At 36.2% G+C, this 17,972-nt stretch overlaps 1 protein-coding gene across 1 annotated transcript in view; it reads right to left on the bottom strand.

The window, feature by feature from the left end:
- The window catches only part of UNC13C (unc-13 homolog C), a 469,738-nt gene that overhangs the window by 198,970 nt on the left and 252,796 nt on the right, over positions 1–17,972 (bottom strand). Inside the window, 1 exon segment of the mRNA XM_028506783.2 lies at positions 15,101–15,229. Within this exon segment, the coding sequence (XP_028362584.1) occupies positions 15,101–15,229 (129 nt within the window).

Genomic DNA, 17,972 nt, shown 5'->3' with positions numbered 1-17,972 from the left:
GTGACATTGATGTAACCTGGCAGCCAAGGAGAGTGGACTGGAATGTGCATGCACGAACAATGATGACTTCACTGTACTAGTCAGTAGGGGTGGTAGATGCATTGAGTGAGCATGTGTACTGTGTGGCCATCATATTCAAAATGACTGAGAGAGTAGAGCAATCAATCTGCATCAAATTTTGTATTAAGCTTGAACATACCTCCTTGGAAACTATTTGGATGATTCAGAAGGCCATAGCTATGGGCAACTGGTAAATGGCAGCTTCACCGTGACAATGAACCTATTCATTCATTACATCTCATGAAGAATTTTTTGGCAAAACATCAAATGATCCAGGTGACTCACTCCCTTACACCACACATTTGGCACCCTGTGACTTCTGGCTTTTCCCAAAACTAAAATCACCTTTGAAAGGGAAGAGATTTCAGACCACTGATGAAATTCAGGAAAGTGGATGGGGCAGGTGATGGCTATTGGGAGAACTGTGTGAGGTCCCAAGGTGCCTACTTTGAAGGGGGCTGAAGCATCATTGTCCTATGTACAATGTTTCTTGTGTCTTATAGCTTCTTCAGTAAATGTCTCTATTTTTCATAGTACATGACTAGATACTTTTTGGACAGAGCTCATATTATATGCATATAATCAAGGGCTATCCAAATATGCTTTACAGACAGGTTAGCCATGTTTTAGAAAAATGAAGAAAAATAACTTCTATGGATTTTCTTCAAAGTATGTTTGAGAGCTCAGGCCCATTGCTATAGTGAAGCACCATCTGTTTTCAAGATGATGTTTAACAGAAATTTCACAGAGATTTCTTCTGTTCATCATTGTCAGACCTGTTTCTTTTAGCAAGATTGAATTGCAATTATTGCCAGAATTCTGGGTCAAACAGTGAAATATTTTCAAAACAATTAAGAGAGAATATTTATAACATTAGTACGGAAACCTCATAGAACCAAGATATCAAAAGAGCAATAAACTACAGTTACCAGTATGGATATGTCTGTGTCTGTGTGCATGTTAATAAAATATAATGTTTTCAGATAAGAATGCTTTTTATCCCATGAATCTGGTTTTGGGCTGGAAAATGAATCTCAGGAAAAATACAAAGCATGATTAAAATCCACATCTGCAAAGCCATAAGTAAATCTGGAAGGGCTAAACAAAAGTACTCTAAGCTGCCAGCTTCTTTATTGTATTTTGCCATATTATAAAGTAAAATCTGTTATATAGCAGGCAGCTGCATCAACAAAATTACATGTAGATGAAACATCAGTAATTAATTCTGAATAATAGAATAATAATAAAATATTGTTACATAATATGACCTCATAAAAATGATTTTAAAATAAAAATAAGGTCTTTGTATCTGAGGAGAGATGCTTGATTTTAAAGGGAACCATCAATAACAACAGCAAATAAATTAACACGTAGGCAATGTCCCAAATTGCTTTTCTTCAATGGAACAACTTAACAAATTCTCCTAAAACACTTTTACTTAAAAGTGTTTTAAGTTCTGAAAAGGTAAAAAATGTTAACATAATTCTAAATATCTTCAAAATGTGGAACTGAAACTGATATATTTTCTATTTCCTTAAAAAAACATATGAAATTTTTATAACTGAAGAAGATGGATAGGTTGGGGAGACATACAGTTCTAATATGTTTCTGTAATGTTTACAAAAATGGGGCTGCTTCTGGGGGGCAAGTGTTAGGGAGGCACAGCACAAGCAGGGAGCCTATAGTAGGGGAGGTCAAGAGTTGGAAAATTTTAGTTTAAGGTAATAGTTAATAAGCCTAGTAATTAATGCATATGAAAAGCTATTGTTTCAGGAGCTGAAGGTATGGCCCACCCTGACTTGAGGAGACCACAAGCGACTGACCTTCGTGCTCCAGAAGAGACCATAGCAATCAAGGTGGTATCCCAGCCACTGTGTTCCAGGGAGAGACAGTCCACCACCCAGGACACAGATAAAGAAAATTGCCCAGGAAACAGGACACATGACACACATAAAGAAAATGACCAGTCAGTGGACAAAAGGATGTTAGGGAAATTGCCAGACTGAAGTTTATATCTAATTAACCTCTTCCCTGAATTCCAGACCCCTTACTTACCTGCTTGCCCCCTCATAAAAAAGGCTGGCTTGGAAGGAGATGTAGGACGGTGTGTTAGGGCACAGACCCACCCTCTTCTCAGATCTCCGGCCTTCTGAATAAAATGCCCATAAAGATTCAATCCCTGTCTCTGCTTATTGGATCTGGTTGGCAACAGGCAGCACAAATGCTGGTTTTTCCAGTTTCACTAGGAATGTTGTCATATGGGCACTGACCAGAAAGACTCAGATTCCTCTACCATAAGGCTGAAGTTTCTCAGGATGCATAGCTGACTCATGTAATTTCATAAATCAACTGGACTTCCATGCTATCACAAATTCCTAAGTAATACAAAGGCTATCTTGCAAATATAAAATAAATTTGGGCAAATAAAAAGAAAGATTTACTTCAGTGCAGGGCCTGTGGGCAGTAACAAGAGACTCGCTGTTCCCCAAGGAACTGTGAAGATGATAGGAGACTTCCAGTGAACAGTGGTGAGCTTAGTTCTTGCAGGTTAGCTGGCCAGAGGGGAAGAATGCAGATGGGACAACTCCAGTGACATCACTGCATCCAGTGAAATCAGAAGCAGAATGGAGACAGGTGAGGAATGAGAGGAACATTAAAATAGTCCAGGGTTCTGGGCAGTTCTGCAGCTCTGCTGGTCTGACAGAGACTACTTTAACTCTCTGGATAAGGTTTCCTCTGCTGGGCAGGAGGAAAAGCTGTCAAATTAGAATGACTGTGGGGCTGCACTATCTCAGTGGCTAGATCCTCTGCAATTCAATGAGACTGTTGTTCCAGACACAGTGCTGGAGTCAGCATCAAATATGGAAATGTAGCTGCCTGCCTAGCAGTTACGACTCAGTTGGATTGTTCTAATGTCCAGCCAAAAGTCCTTCCAGCATGTCACAATTTGACTCATTCATGGTTTTCTAGTTTACACACTAATGATCAGTGAGAATCAATCACTAGATAAGTGTGTTGCCAGCACTTTCTAGACACAAATTCTATTGAATAAGGCCCATTAAGTCATTTAACCAGGAACACAATAAGTACAATCAGTGGCATATTACACTGCTAGTCTTGAGGTGAACCTTAGATAGGATACCTCTTTTTCCATAAAGGTTTTAGACTTTCTATTTATATTCATATGGGTTTGTTTCCATAAAAAATAATCACTAAACTAAATTCTTTCAGTCCCTCACTAAAAATACAAACTGTCATCAGCTCAATCAAACTGCAAAAGCATATGCTACTCAAAAGACAAGAGGAACTGAATTTCAGTATGAACACAATGGCATTAAGCCTCAGTAGGCTCCTCGCCCTTAAGAAAAAATAAGCGTTGAATAGGGGCGCAGCTCAAATACCAAGAAGGTGGGGCTTTCCTGGGTGCTGATGCCCTCCAACTCACAGCAGCCCTGCATGTAATCACTTACAAATAATATACATTCTTTATCTCAAAAATGAACTGTTTTCATGTAATTTAATTTTTCTTTTCATTCCAGGTCAGTTTTGCGTGTAATGCTCCAGTAGCCACCAAACTCACTTGGATTCAGCAACATCACATAATAGAAAATACATCATGGTTTGTAATCTTTAAACATCAAGTACACATATATAGTTTTCTCTCATGAATCATATTTTATTTTCTCCCATACTACATCAGTTAAGCAAAAGCTAATTTTCTCACATTTTTGTTCTTCTGTGACATGTAAAGGTCAAACTGTTTCTATCAGTTTCTAATCAGCATCAAATCACAAGCGTATCTATACTGAGTTGACCTAACTTTAGCCAAAATGAAAGAAACATGAATTTTCAATTTGCTTTGAAACAAATGTATGATTCTTGTTGGACCTTTTCATATACTGAAAATAGCTTGTGATTTTCTCTTAGTTTCTACACACATATACAGTTGTCCAGAATCCTCAAATTGAAACCTATTACTGAAGAGATAAGACTTTAATTTTTCTGTATGCATTATTCTTACTCAACATACACTGAGGACCTAGAGCAAATTTTTGTAAATAAATTATTTTAGCAAGAACATGTTAAGTTCTATTACAAAATATAACTCAGACAGATTACCCAAATAGTCTTTTAGCTGCTCTTCTCTTCCAATTAATTCTCTGTTCTGCAGCCAGACCCACCTTTATAAAACACAAATCTGACCATGCCATGCTCCTACTTAAAATTCTCAGTGGCTTTATGCTTTCTTCAGAATAAATTCAAACTCCTTAGCTTGGCTTGCAAAGCATTGCTTTCCTCTTTAGCCATATCTATCACCAGTGAATGGAAACTATTTGTAGTCCCTACTGCTCTCACTATTATTAATAGTAAATGATTTGTGACACGCCTCACCCTTAATTAAGCCTCACAATCAGCTCAGCACTGAGGCTGGCCTGTCACAGTTGCTGCAGCCTCCAGTTCTGAGAGGTCTCAAACCCTCTACACCTCTGAGTTGTGCATATGCAGAACACTGCTTCGTTGGTAACACTCTTTTGTCTTTGTCCCTCACCATGCCCTGTCTTTCTTTTTCCTAATATTCCTCGCATGCTTTACTCTTACTTATCCTTTACATCTTCTTAAAAGTCACTTCTTTCTGAAAGCCTTCCTTGATCCCTGACCCCCCACAGGGCATTACTTGAGCCTCCTATGTGCTCACACAACACACTATCCCCTTCTCTCTCAGAGCACTTTCCGCACTGTATTGTAATTGCCTCTTTACTTGTCTGAGTTATGCAGTAGATCAATGATTTTCAAACACAAGTGAGCATTAGAATCACCGGTAGGGCTTGCTAAAACACAGACTGCTGGACCCTACCCTCAGAGTTTCCAATTCAGTAACTCCTTGGGGTTAAGGGGAGCCTCTGATGTGCATTTTTAGCAAGTTCCCAGATGGTGTTGATGCTACAGTCTGAATGTACTTTGTGAACCCTTTGAAAGCAAGGCTTTGAGTTATTCGTTCTGGTATACCTAGCATCTAGCTTAATGCCTCATATGCAAGAGGAAACATACAAGTACTTATTGCATGGATTGGCAAATTTAGGGGGCTTAAAATCACCCTACATGTAGAGATAATAGTGTGGTAAAGAAAAATTTATCCTTGGTGCTTCCCTAGCCCAGTAATTGCTATATTTCCTAGTATACCAATATCTACCACCACTACCACTACATTTTTACATAATCAGATATTGTATATTTAAATTGATTAAGAAAATAATCTAGTTGCATACTGATTAAATACAGAATTGCTTTAGTCCTTTTTAACATGAATAAAGTCAGATGTCTTTAGTCAACACTGTAATTAGCATAGTCAGGCCTACATGGCTTTTGATGATAATCAGGGAAAGACAAACATTTTTTTAAATGGAAAAATGTATTTTGTAAGAAAATGCTATTCCAAGAACAAAGGGACTTTATATGTTAAGCACAGAATAGTTTACCAAAAGGAGGAGAGCATTTGTTTGCCTGTTAGTGTGCACTCTCACCCCCGCCTGCTTTCTCAGTGACTCTCTCTCCAAGTTTCTCCTAGGAAGTTTACATCTGCAATTATCTATTTTTGGAGTCTTGAAGTTTGTTTTGTTTTGTTTTAAAGTATAGGGGCTTGATAAAACCTCTTAACTCTGCTTTCTCTTTTCAAAATATTTATTAGTGTACAAAGCTATGTAAAAATATGTAGTACTAAAAATTAGCTCTTTGTTTTTTTTAGGATTTCAGGTAATGAGGTTAAAATAGAAAATATGGTAAATCATTTTATTCCTAAAGCTGAACTTGACAACTATTTTAAAGTTTAATATTTTATGAAAACAACTTATAAATAGACCTATTACACGCTGTAAAAAACAAGTTTTTTAAGGTAATTCTTTAGGCTGTATTTCAGAAAGAAAAGGGAAACAAAGCAAAAATGTTATTGGTTGATTTAATTATATGCTATAATTCATACTTAACTTTTATTTCTAAACTTGCAGTAAATCATTCTTGAATACAATATTTCCATCACATTTCATATCAAAATAAATTACTTGTGATAAAGAAGTATTAATATCTACTTGTTCAGGGGCTTTGGCCTGAGAGGAGGCTTCGTGTTTGTCACACTTCTGGAGGGCCACCAAATGCTCTTGGTGAACTTAGGCCAGGGGAGGCCATCTGTGTGCTCACTCCCACTTCAAGTATCTCAGAAAGCAGCTTATACACTTGTCTGCAGCCCAATGTTCACAGTTGTCCCTGGGGGACACCTCCAGATCACCTAGTTTGGAGGCCAGCAGGGCTTGTGACTGTGGCCCCGCAGGGCTGTATATTACTTGCATACTTTAAAGCTTCTGCCTGGGGGCCTGGCTTCCAATCAGCCTGAGACTGGCTGCTGAGATTCCCACATTTGGGATACTGGCAGGTCTTGTCACACCCTTTTGACAACTGGAAAATGTTAAAAATAAAATAGGCTGCTTGGACTGTCTCAAATGTTTGAGAGACAAACCAGAGCTCTCTAGGTTTGAGAGACATCTTAGGGAGCAAAGTTGCACAATAAGGTTCATCTTCTACATGAGGACACTCCTCCAAGACATTTGATCTGCACAGACATTTTACCAAAGACATACCAAAGGCCAACAGGTACAGGAAAAGATGTTCAATATCATAATATCACTAATCATTAGGGAAATTACAGTGGCACATGACTTCACACCTGTCTGGATGGCTATTATCAAAAAGATAAGAATAAGTATTGATGAGAATGTAAAGATAAGGAACTCTTCTACACTTTTGGTGGGAATGCAAATTGGTGCAGCTGTTAGGTAGGATAGATAGTAAACCAAGGCAGGGAGAAGGAAGGAGACATGTCTCACACACTAAGTCAGCAGTGCTGAGCCTGGTCTGATAATATTGTCAGGTGTTCCAACATCATGAGAAACACCATGCTAGCACTGGAAGGAGGGGAGCCCTTGAAATTCTGTATGTATCATTTCTATAATCTCGAAAAGAAAGCCTTTGAAACTGTACATTAATTGAGGGGATCCACAGTACCCAAAGAAGAAGTCCATAAAACAACTTTGCTTAATTGCCTACTTCTGGTCACTGTTTTATGAGGGAATCCCTAGTGCTTGCAGAAAGAGCCCATAAATAACTTTGGATAACTGCCTCAACTTCATTTAACTGCCTCTTGTCACATACCTGTTTTACAAGATGAACAAATGGGGTCTGGAGCAAGATAAGGATTCAGGCTGATAGATCCCCATACATACTTGCGTTTGGGTAGTCATGTGCCCCCCCAAGGGGAAGCTGGTGCCACTTTTACTCATCAATCAATATGTAACTTCTTCACCCCCAACCCATCAACTATATAAGTCCTCAAGACAAAGGACCTGATGTTCTTGCCTTATACCTCCACATTGGCAAGGCCCGTTCTCTTTCACGAGAACATATCATCAATTAACCCTGTTTCCATGCTGATTTGTAATTCTTTACTGAGTCAGCAAGAAGAACCAAGTTTCTCCCATAATATAGCCACTATTAAAAAAACATATGAAGGTTTCCAAAACATAAAAAATAAAACCACTGTGTGATTAAGAATTCTACTTCTTGGTATTTATTTGAAAAAATCTAAAACACTGATTAGAAAAGATATATGCACCTCCATGTTCATTACACTATTATTTATAGTAGCCAAGATATGAAAGCAACCTGTTCCCAACAATAGATGAATAAATAAGATGTAGTACATATATACAATGGAATATTAGTCATAAAAATAATGAAATCTTACCATTTGAGACAACATGGATCCATTACATTAGATAAACCAAGTCAGAGACAGACAAACACCATATGATTTCACTTACCTGTGAAATCTAAAAAAAACAAAATAAATGAATAAACAAAATAGAAATAAACTCATAGATACAGAGAACAAAGTCATGGTTATTAGATGAGAGGGGGGTTGGGGTGATGGATGAAAAAGACGAAGAGATTAAGAAGTAAAAATTGCCAGCTATAAAATTAGTCACAGAGATGTAAAGTACTGAATAGAGAATATAGTCAATAATATATAATAACTATGGATGGTGCCAACGGATAATTGAACTTCTTGAAGTGGTCACTTTGTAAGGTATATAAATGTTTAACCACTATGTTATATACTTGAAACTAACACAATATTGTATGTTGATATTGAAAGTATATCTAAGAAGACATGTTTTTATATCAAAGTTCCATTAAGTAAGCATTTATTGATTTCTATTACTGTATGTGAGGCACACTGTTTTATGCTATAAATTCAATACTAAAACAAATAGAGTTTCTTCTCTCATCATACTCAGTGTTTGCTGTGGGAATTACACAAGTAAAAGGACATTCTAACACATGTACAAAAATAGAGGGTGCTTTTGACTACATGATACCAGATGGCAAGTTTAGATTATTTATGGTAGAAATGGAAGAGTAGAGGAAAGGAGAGCATTCTTCTGTTTTTTAAGAGCATGGACTGGAAGTTGCACATATCACTTCCACCTCAAACATATTCACTGTGCTATTATTTGTAAAAGTGAGACACTGGAGCTGATATGTAAATTGTGGTATAATAATGTGATACATAGCTGTAAAAAATAATACCCCTCCCCTGTACCTAACTGTATCAGCATAGGTTCTCAAAAAGAAATATTGAGCTTTAAAAATTTCAAACCTCCCAAATAGCATTTAGGCAGTCTGGTTCTAGAGTTAGCACATGTAACCACACCACTGTACTACTTGTTTCTATAATGGAGTACATGAGAGATTTATGGAGATACAGACAGTACCACAAATGGATAATAGACATATATAATAAATGTACATACAGATGAACCAGAAAGCTAATATCAAATTCATAATAGAGATTGCCTCAGAGGTAAGAGACAAGGAAATTTGATTTGGGAAGGAAACAAAGAGACTCTATACAAAATATGTGATTGTCCATGGATGGATGAATGGGTAAATGAAAAGATGGATGGGTTGACAGGTGGACAGACGGATGGACAGATAGACAGATATTCAGTGATATTAATGCTAGGCACTAGTGTAGATTCTGAGGACACCTTAAGGTAAAAATGATAGTTTTTTTAAATAAAACAAGCAAAATAGACTTTAAACTATTTTGTTTTATCCTTTTCTGGAAGATTATATAAAAAGAAAACTTGAAATCTGAAGGTCTTTTTAAGGACATGAAATAACACCAAGGAAAATTAATTCGATGATTTTAACTAATAGTGATTATTACTAAGCTAGAACACACCCATTTCATTAAGACTACATAAAGAGACCCTCTATTTGTGGGATGGGGAGGAAAGACTGTTTAAAATGCCAAAGTACAAATTTTAAATTAAAAAAAAAATTGATCAATTTGATTACATTAAAATTGAGATTTTCTCATGAATGTATACTGTGGCAAAAATATAGAATGATGATGGGTTGTATAGTATCTTTGCCATTTCAAAAACTGACAAAGGACTAAGAAATGCTAGAATATTAACCAGAAAAAAGGTAATATTTTTTAAAAATTGGCATAAGAAGAGGCAATTTATAAAATGGAAACACAAAAAGTAATAAACTTATGAGAAGATTTTAGACTGAATATTAATGAACAAAATATAATCATAACAACATTAGTCTAGTTTATAGTTTGATTTCTTAGGTATCTTCCTGCAAGAGATCCATCACATACATCCTCATTGAGACAGTAAATGCTCCTCCATGAGTATGCAGCCAGCCTCTAGAGACCACACGTCTATCCTGTTCTTCTAACTGTGATTATTTTGACTTCTCTGTGAGATCTAATTTCCATTTATATTCCAAGCACTAATTTCATCTGGCTCTTCAAAACCCCTTTGGGGAAAGTATGCTTCCCTATTTGAATAATCAGAATTATGCTGTGTCTAACAACCCTAAAATTTTTCTTATTTTATTTATTTATTTTTTTGGTTTCAGGCACTAAATAATCTAGAAAAAACTCAGATAAAACAGGAGTAGCATAAATATAAAAAATATGCCCTAATGAAGAAAATGATGCATGAAGAGGTCAAGTAGCTCATCCAATGCCACAAAACTAATAAGTCATAGAGCTAGATTTTAAACTCAAGAGTTATGATATCAGAGATCAAGTTCTAGAGTAGTCTTGGAAGTGGGGTTGTTGAAGAAGACTAAATGAATAAGTAACATAATGCTGTTTTTATAAACTTTGTTTTTAATTAATTATATTACCAACTTAATTCTGTGTTAGGCACAGCATTGAACATTGAGGCTACAGAGCTGAAACTGACAGCCTACCAGGAAAGATAGGCCAAATAGATAATATATTACGTGCCTCATAAACTCAGCATGGTAAGTGCATTTGGTGATGATATATCAGAGTATTAGGAGCACTGAGAGCCAAAACACTTAGTTCAGAGAGGAGAGGCCCTTGAGGTTTTCTCAAGAACAGTTCAGAAAAGTTAGAGCTAGCCATGAGGGGGACTGGGGAGGTGAAGCAACTTTAGGCAGCTAAAGACAATGCAGACAAAGACATCAGCAAGTTTAATGTGCTGAATCATAGGGTATAAGGTGAAAATGAGGTTGAAATGAGAAAAGATAATCAGAGCTCAGATCTTGGAGGACTTTTGGATAATGGCAGAATTTGGACTTAATCCCATGAGTGAATGGAGCTATAGATAGGATGTCATATAAACGTAAATATATATTAACTAGATATAATTGAGGTGGCAGGCTAGAAATGGACTTAAAGGTCTATTAGTCAAAATAAGCCAAATTATGCTGTGGTAACAAATTTCCATATCTCGGTGAATTAATGCAGTAATGGATTATTTCTTAAATATCCAAAATCTAGAACTGGCTGGATAGCCCTCCTCCATCTGGGAGCTATACCATCTGGAATGTGTGTCCTTCCAGGTAACTGAAGCAGAAGAGAGCTGAGGATGTTTTGACAGGTTGAGACCAGATGAGGCTTTCATCAACTCTTCCCACATGGCATCTTCCTGAACCCTGCAGCATGACCCAGTACAACTGCAAGAGGCTTTAGGCAAGGACTGAGAGTCTACCACAGAACAGAGTACTTTCAGTCTTGTTTACAACAGGCCAATTATATCTATATGCTTATGGTTTGAGAAAATTATTGTTTATTCATTTATTCACTTCACTCAACAAATGCTCTTTTGAGCATCTACTGTGATGCAGTTACTGTACCAGGAGCACAGCGTTGCTCATGCTACTTTCCTATGGGTAAACTCTTGTTCTCTACTCTCAGGGTGACATGCAAAGGATAGAGTAAGAGAGTAAGTGGGGTGGAAGGTGTAATGTGGGGCAAGCCCTGTTTCTTACAGGCCATTGTAAAGACTTTAAATTTGACTGAAATGAAAGGACTTCAGAATATTTTGTGACATGGTCTGACTTACTAATTTTTTAATTACTGATTTGAGAGAGAGAGCGAGAGAGTGAGAGAGAGAGAGAGAGAGAGAGAGAGAGAGAGAGAGAGAGAGAAACATTGAGTTGTTCCACTTACATATGCATTCATTGGTTAACTCTTGCGTGTGCCCTGACTGGGGATTAAACCATAACTTTGGTGATTCAGGATGCTGCTCTAACCAACTCAGCTACCTGTCCAGGGCTGATTTTTTAAATGGTTCATTCTTGCTGCTCTGTTGAGAACAGATGTAAGGTGGTAGGCTGGAAGCACTGAGATCTCTTGGGAAGTTATGTAGTAATCCAAGTGAGCAATAAAGGTGGCTCATACCAGACTGAAAGCATGGAGCTAGTGAAAAGTGGTCATATTTTTAATGTATTGTGAAGATATTTAATTTTGTAAAGGCACTTAATTTTGAGGATACCATCATCAGAATTTGAGGGCAATTCTAATATATGGTGTGAGGTAGAAAAAAGGCATTTGCTTCAGCTCCCAGGAGAATGAAGTTGGAGTCAGCTGAGGAGAAATGAGCCTTAATCATTAAAATTATTCTGAGATGGTTTCAGCAGGGCTTTTGGAAGTATTAGTTTCCTAAACTATTCAGAACCAATGGGTGTTCCTTTAAAATTTCAAATAATAACAATTTTTATGGAAAATTTTTTTTCTTAAATGTAAAGCTTAGCTCCAAATAGTCCCAGAACTGTCAACATTTCACATAAAATCTATAGATCTTTCTACCTATAAAGAATACAAGTTGGTTAGCAAATTATGTATCTTTTTTTGAAAGCCAAGTCAGCAAATATTAGAACTATATTAGATTCGTTTTGATGTAACAATTCACTTACTTTTTGTCAAGGGCATGTTCATTTTATGGGAACTCCCATATTTTTATATCTCTTATATAAATAAAACCATTATTATTATTTTTTTTGGAACTGCCCTGCCTAGTTTCAGGAGCTGTAACTCCCCCCATGGCTAAGGCTGAGTGAGTGACCTTCAGACCATAAGCCACTAAGGAGACAAAGCTTATCTCCCAGGCAGGGGTGCCGCCTCTGCTCCTTTTACTTCACCCTCCCTGGTCTCCAATGCTTGATCGGTTAGCCAATGATGGGTAAGATTCCTCAAGGGAGGGATGACCTAAGACAGGCATGATCATGGGGTCCCCAGGGAAGGACTTGGGGGCTACAGAAAAAGGGTGATGGACCCTCACCCCTTGGCTTTGACATAGCCTGAGTCCTTATTCTGTCTGTGAGAAGTCTAATCTCTTGGCTGCCTTACTTCCCCTGCCCGAAACCAAAGTAGGTTCCCTAGGGCAATCAGGCCTAAGAAAGAATGTGTAAAATCCTGTGAAGCCTGCTTTGTTTAGAATGTTCTCAATTAAATTATAAGGGTCCAACCAGGAAGTGAGTTTGTTCCCCAAAGTTTTATGGCCATTTAGCTATCTGACCCTGACTCAAAATAGGCCCTCAGAATTCTTTGTCTGTTATCTATTGTTTGATCCTTACTGCCTGATAATGATTAATGAACTTTATGTATACACCCTGTATTCCTATGCAAATTGAATCCAATAAACGCTTCTCCAGGCAAGGGTCTGGGCCCTCTCCTCTTGAGAGGGTGGCCAAGGCGCTCCAAGGCTTGCTCTGCCCTTGAGAGAGAAGTTGCACCATCCCTTTTCCTCCACAGGACTCAGTAGTCTGTGTGAATGTATTTGGTCTCACCCATAATGCTGAGGACACTGGGGGTTGTGCCCATGTTAATTATTAATAATTATTACATTAGAAAGACACTAAATAAGATATGCTACTTTACCTTGATTTACCTTCATTCACTAGGTGTGCATTAGCAGAATGAGGTTATATTTAAGCTCAATTGTGATGAAGGCAGAGATCAGGAGAACATTTTAGGAATATAGAACAGGACATAAATGCATGGATGTAAAAGAGGATGGTTGATTCAAGGAAACAATAGACTTTAGGGCCCATGAGAGGGATCATTTTGGGTTTGGAGTTACAAGGAGCAGGAAACTGGGACTGGTAAGGTCTGGCAAAATGGATAATAAAGTTAAGTATGGGTAACTTATATGGTATAATGAAAGTTTCAATTTTATATTTTAGGTAAGATAAAGATGATGTACAAATGCAAAACCATTTAAAAATCTTTTTGGGAGGAAGATGGAGAGTAGAAACCAGATGAAGGAAAGCCACTAGAAAGCCATCCAATAGGAGAGTATAAGTGAGAGACAATTTAATCCCTAGAAATCTCAGAGAACTAAGTTTCTAAGCTAGCGCACATCTAGGAGGAATAACAAGCTGAAGTTACGAATAATTATGTAATTATATATTGCTTTGCCTTTGCAATGATAATCATCAGGCCTTAATTTTTTCTCCTATTAGGCTTAGGAATCAGTGACCACAGAAAGATTTAATACTATAAGAAACCTATCTTGAAACCCAGCTTGAAAGAGTCCTACTCACCTTCATCTTACATAGGTTTTATAGAATGTGCCCCATTCAATTAACCTGGAAATTCCACAGGTAATTGACAATTCCACAGGTAACCTGACAATTCCACAGGGAAAACTGCATTCTTCAGGGAAGTAGGCAATAGATACATGTTAAAAAGCCACCCCCCAAACAGCAATTTTATAGAAGTAATAGCAATGTATAAATCATAGCATGCATTAGAAAACTTCTATGCAACCAAAAGACACATTTCATATAAAGAGGGAAACAATATATGAAATAACATTAACAACAAACAATTAATATTGAGGATATATTTTAGAATTTTCTACAAATTAATAAGTAAAATACAAGGAAGCCAAGAGAAAAATCAGGAAATGATTAATAGGCAATTCACAAAAAATAAAACTGAAGTATCCATTGAGCATATGTGAAAAGATGTTCAAACACCAACATGAAATAGCGTTCACCTCTGAAGGAAGAAGAAGAGAGGGGAATAAAGTTTGAAGAAGTACAAAGTGAAGTGCTGTTTAATATGTAACATTTAATACTTTTAAATAACAAAAAGCAGAGCAAATATTGTTAAATATTAAAATTTGTCCACCTAAGTGGTAAATATATGCATGTTTGATTTATTTTCTATATTTTTAACTATTTCTTAATAAATTATTTCTTAATAATTAATAAAGTTTGAAATACTTCTTTATAACAAATTTACCACTTTATAAAAATTTCTCCAACTATCACCTTTAGCAGGTAAATTGATAAGGGAGGCAGTATGAATCAGGGGAAGAACATAGGAGCAGGAGTTAGAATCCTAAATCTATTCCCAAATCTGCCACTTGCCCACTATGTGACCTTGAGCAAATCACTTAATTCTTCTAAAACTGACTTCTCATCTGAAAAATTTAAATAATAATTCCACCTTTACAATATAACATTCTTGTGAGGAGTGAATTATTTCAAGAGTATAAAAGTGACATCCAAATGTAAAGAAAATATATAAAAAAATCTCAAAACCTCCAGTTACTGTGAAATTAAGTGAAAATACTTTCCCATTTACTATCACTCTGAACTAATGGAAATGGACATTAGAAATAGAAAGACACATGTTTCTTCTTACCGGGTCTATTAGCTGGGAATAGAGTTCATGGCAATTGTCAAAAATATACTTGTACGTAGAATCCAGGCAAGCTCTGACACAGTCCTTTACCACCATGCTGGCCTTTGGGGGGTTTTGCAGCTCCAGAACCTGACAGACAAATCATTTTCTTAACTTGAAATGTAGAATATTGTGATCCAGTATAAATAACTCAAATAATTTCAATAAATGCTTTTAGTTGATTTTTCTATGTTCAGAAAAATGTGGTCTTAGAAATGTTTTAAATGTATAAATGTCCACTTTCATTTTCTGACGTGACTATTCAGTGACAAAGTTCATACTCATAAATATTCAAATAGTAATACAACACTTACAGTGACTAATCATATTATTCATTCATTTATTTTATTCAATCATTTGACAAACATTTATCATCTGTTATATGCCAGATAATGGTTATATTGCAATGAACAAAAGAAACAAAAATCCCTTTCCTTATGAAGCTAAATTCTAGTAAATAAAAACCAAAATAAATCATAAAATATATTATATGATGATGCATGTTGAAAATAAAAATAAAACAGAGAAAAGAGGATAGAAGGTATTTCAGTGGAATAGAATTAATACAGAGGACAGCAATAGTACCTGAACTCAGAGGAGTAAGAGGATGGAACCAGCGAAAACCCCCACATATATCCTGTTGGAAGAACCTTAACTTTGACCAAGGTGAGAGGAAATTAGGCTGTTTGGGTAGAAGAGCAAAATGACCTTACTTATCTTTTCAAAAGTTCCCTTATGCTGTCTTAAGGTGGGCTATGGAAATAGTAAATTGACCAGTGATATGAATAGTGCCATAATCAAATCAAGAGAAGATGGTGCTTGGACTATAGTGGTAAGCTAGGAGTTGTTACAAGAAGCCATATTTGGGTTAATTTTGGAAGGAAGAGCAGGATTTGCTTATACTGTATAACTTATGTGAGAGAAAAAGAGGAGTCAAGACCCCAAGGTTTTAAGCTGAGTAACTGGTAAAGTGGAGGTGGCCTCAAATTAGATAGGCAAAGCTGCGTTTGGGAGATCAGGAACTCAGTTTCAGACAGGTTAAGACTTAGAAACAAGCTTGTTATGTATACAAGTAGAGATCAAGTAGATGTCTGGATAAATGAGTCTGGAGGGTAGAGATGCCTGGGTAATTTTAGGCCTATGACATCAGGCAAATGAGATAGAATGAAGCAGTGAAGACAGGAAAAAAGCAGCAAAAGCCAGAAAAAAGCAGCCAATGAGCTAGGAGGGAAACTAAGCAATAGGAAATCTAGAAAAGAAAGAGTTTCCTGGAGGAAGAATTGATACTGAACACTGTAGCATGAGGATAAAAATTTATGATTAGATTTAGCAAAATAATGCTCACTGGTGATTTGAGAAGATCATTTGGTGAAGAAGGTTAAAAAAATAAGGGTTATTTGAAAATGTAATATTGTTAAAATTTCAGTTCTCTCCAAATTGATGTATAGATTTAATGCACTCCAAATCAAAATTTCAACAAGAACTAATATCACCTAAGCAATTCTGAAAAAGAAGGAAAAAAGGTGGAGGACTCGCAGTACATGGTTTGCTATAAAGCTACAGTAATCAAGTCAGTATGCTAATGGTAAAAATACAGACAACTGACAGTACACAGAGTCCACAAATATACCCCAATAAATATGGACAATCACTAGAAAAAAATCACAAAGTAGATTTCATCAAAATTAAAAACTTTCTCTGTTTAAAAATGAAAAGACAAAGGACAGAGAAAAAATATTAGCAAATAATGTACCTGATAACAGACTTGTATCTAGAGTATATAAAGAATTCTTAATACTCAAGAGTAAGATAAAATATAATGAAAACTAGGCAAAAATATTTCAACAGCCTGTTTATAAAATAAACTCAGATGGCAAATCAGACCAAGAAAGAATGATCAGTAGCATTAACTGAGAAAATGAAGACCACAATGAGATACTTTACTGCTATTAGAATCACTAAAAAAGAAAAAAGAAAAAATCAAAGCCATGGAAAATGCCAAGAGCCAAGAGCTTCACTATCAGATTCAGAGCAACTGGAAGCGGAATTCTCACACATTGATGCTGGGAATGCAGAACTGTACAACTGCTTTAAAAAACAATTTGCCATTTCTGGTAAAGTTAAACATACATTTATCAAGTATGTGTACTTGATAACTATAACTCATTTACCCAAGGAAAATGAACACTGGTGTTTATAATAAAATATATCTTTGGTCCATTATATGTGCTTGCTTCCTCTGCTGAATATTAATTGACTATAAAGGTGTGGATTTATTTCTGGGATCTCTTTTCTGTTCCATTGATCTATTTGTCTGTTTATATGAAAGTACCACAATGTTTTGATTACTATGGCTTTATGGTATAGTTTGATATTAGGTAGTATGATTCCTCCAACTTTGTCCTTCTTTCTCAGGATCACTGTTCTATATGGGGCCTTCTGTGGGTTCATATAAATTTTTGAAATATTTGTTCTAGTTCTGTGAAATACATCATTGGAATCTTGATAGGAATTGCATTGAATATATAGATTGCTTTGTGTATCATGGACATTTTAATGATGTTAACTTTTCCATCCATGAACATAGTATGTGCTTCCACTTATTTGCATCTTCTTTATTTCTTTCTTCAGTGTCTTATAATTTTCCAAGTACACATCTTTTACAACCTTGGTTAGATTTATTCCTAGGTATTTTATTCTTCATGAAGCAATTGTGAATGGAATTCTTTCTTAATTTCCCTTTATGGTAGTTCATCATTGGTACATAAAAATGCAATGGGTTTCTGTTATTGAATAAATGGTGTAGGAAAAATTGGACAGATATGTGCAAAAC

This window comes from Phyllostomus discolor, chromosome 1 (genome assembly GCF_004126475.2).
Source record: "Phyllostomus discolor isolate MPI-MPIP mPhyDis1 chromosome 1, mPhyDis1.pri.v3, whole genome shotgun sequence".
In the NCBI taxonomy this organism is placed as follows: domain Eukaryota; kingdom Metazoa; phylum Chordata; class Mammalia; order Chiroptera; family Phyllostomidae; genus Phyllostomus; species Phyllostomus discolor.
This window is presented reverse-complemented; position numbering and strand designations above follow the sequence as displayed.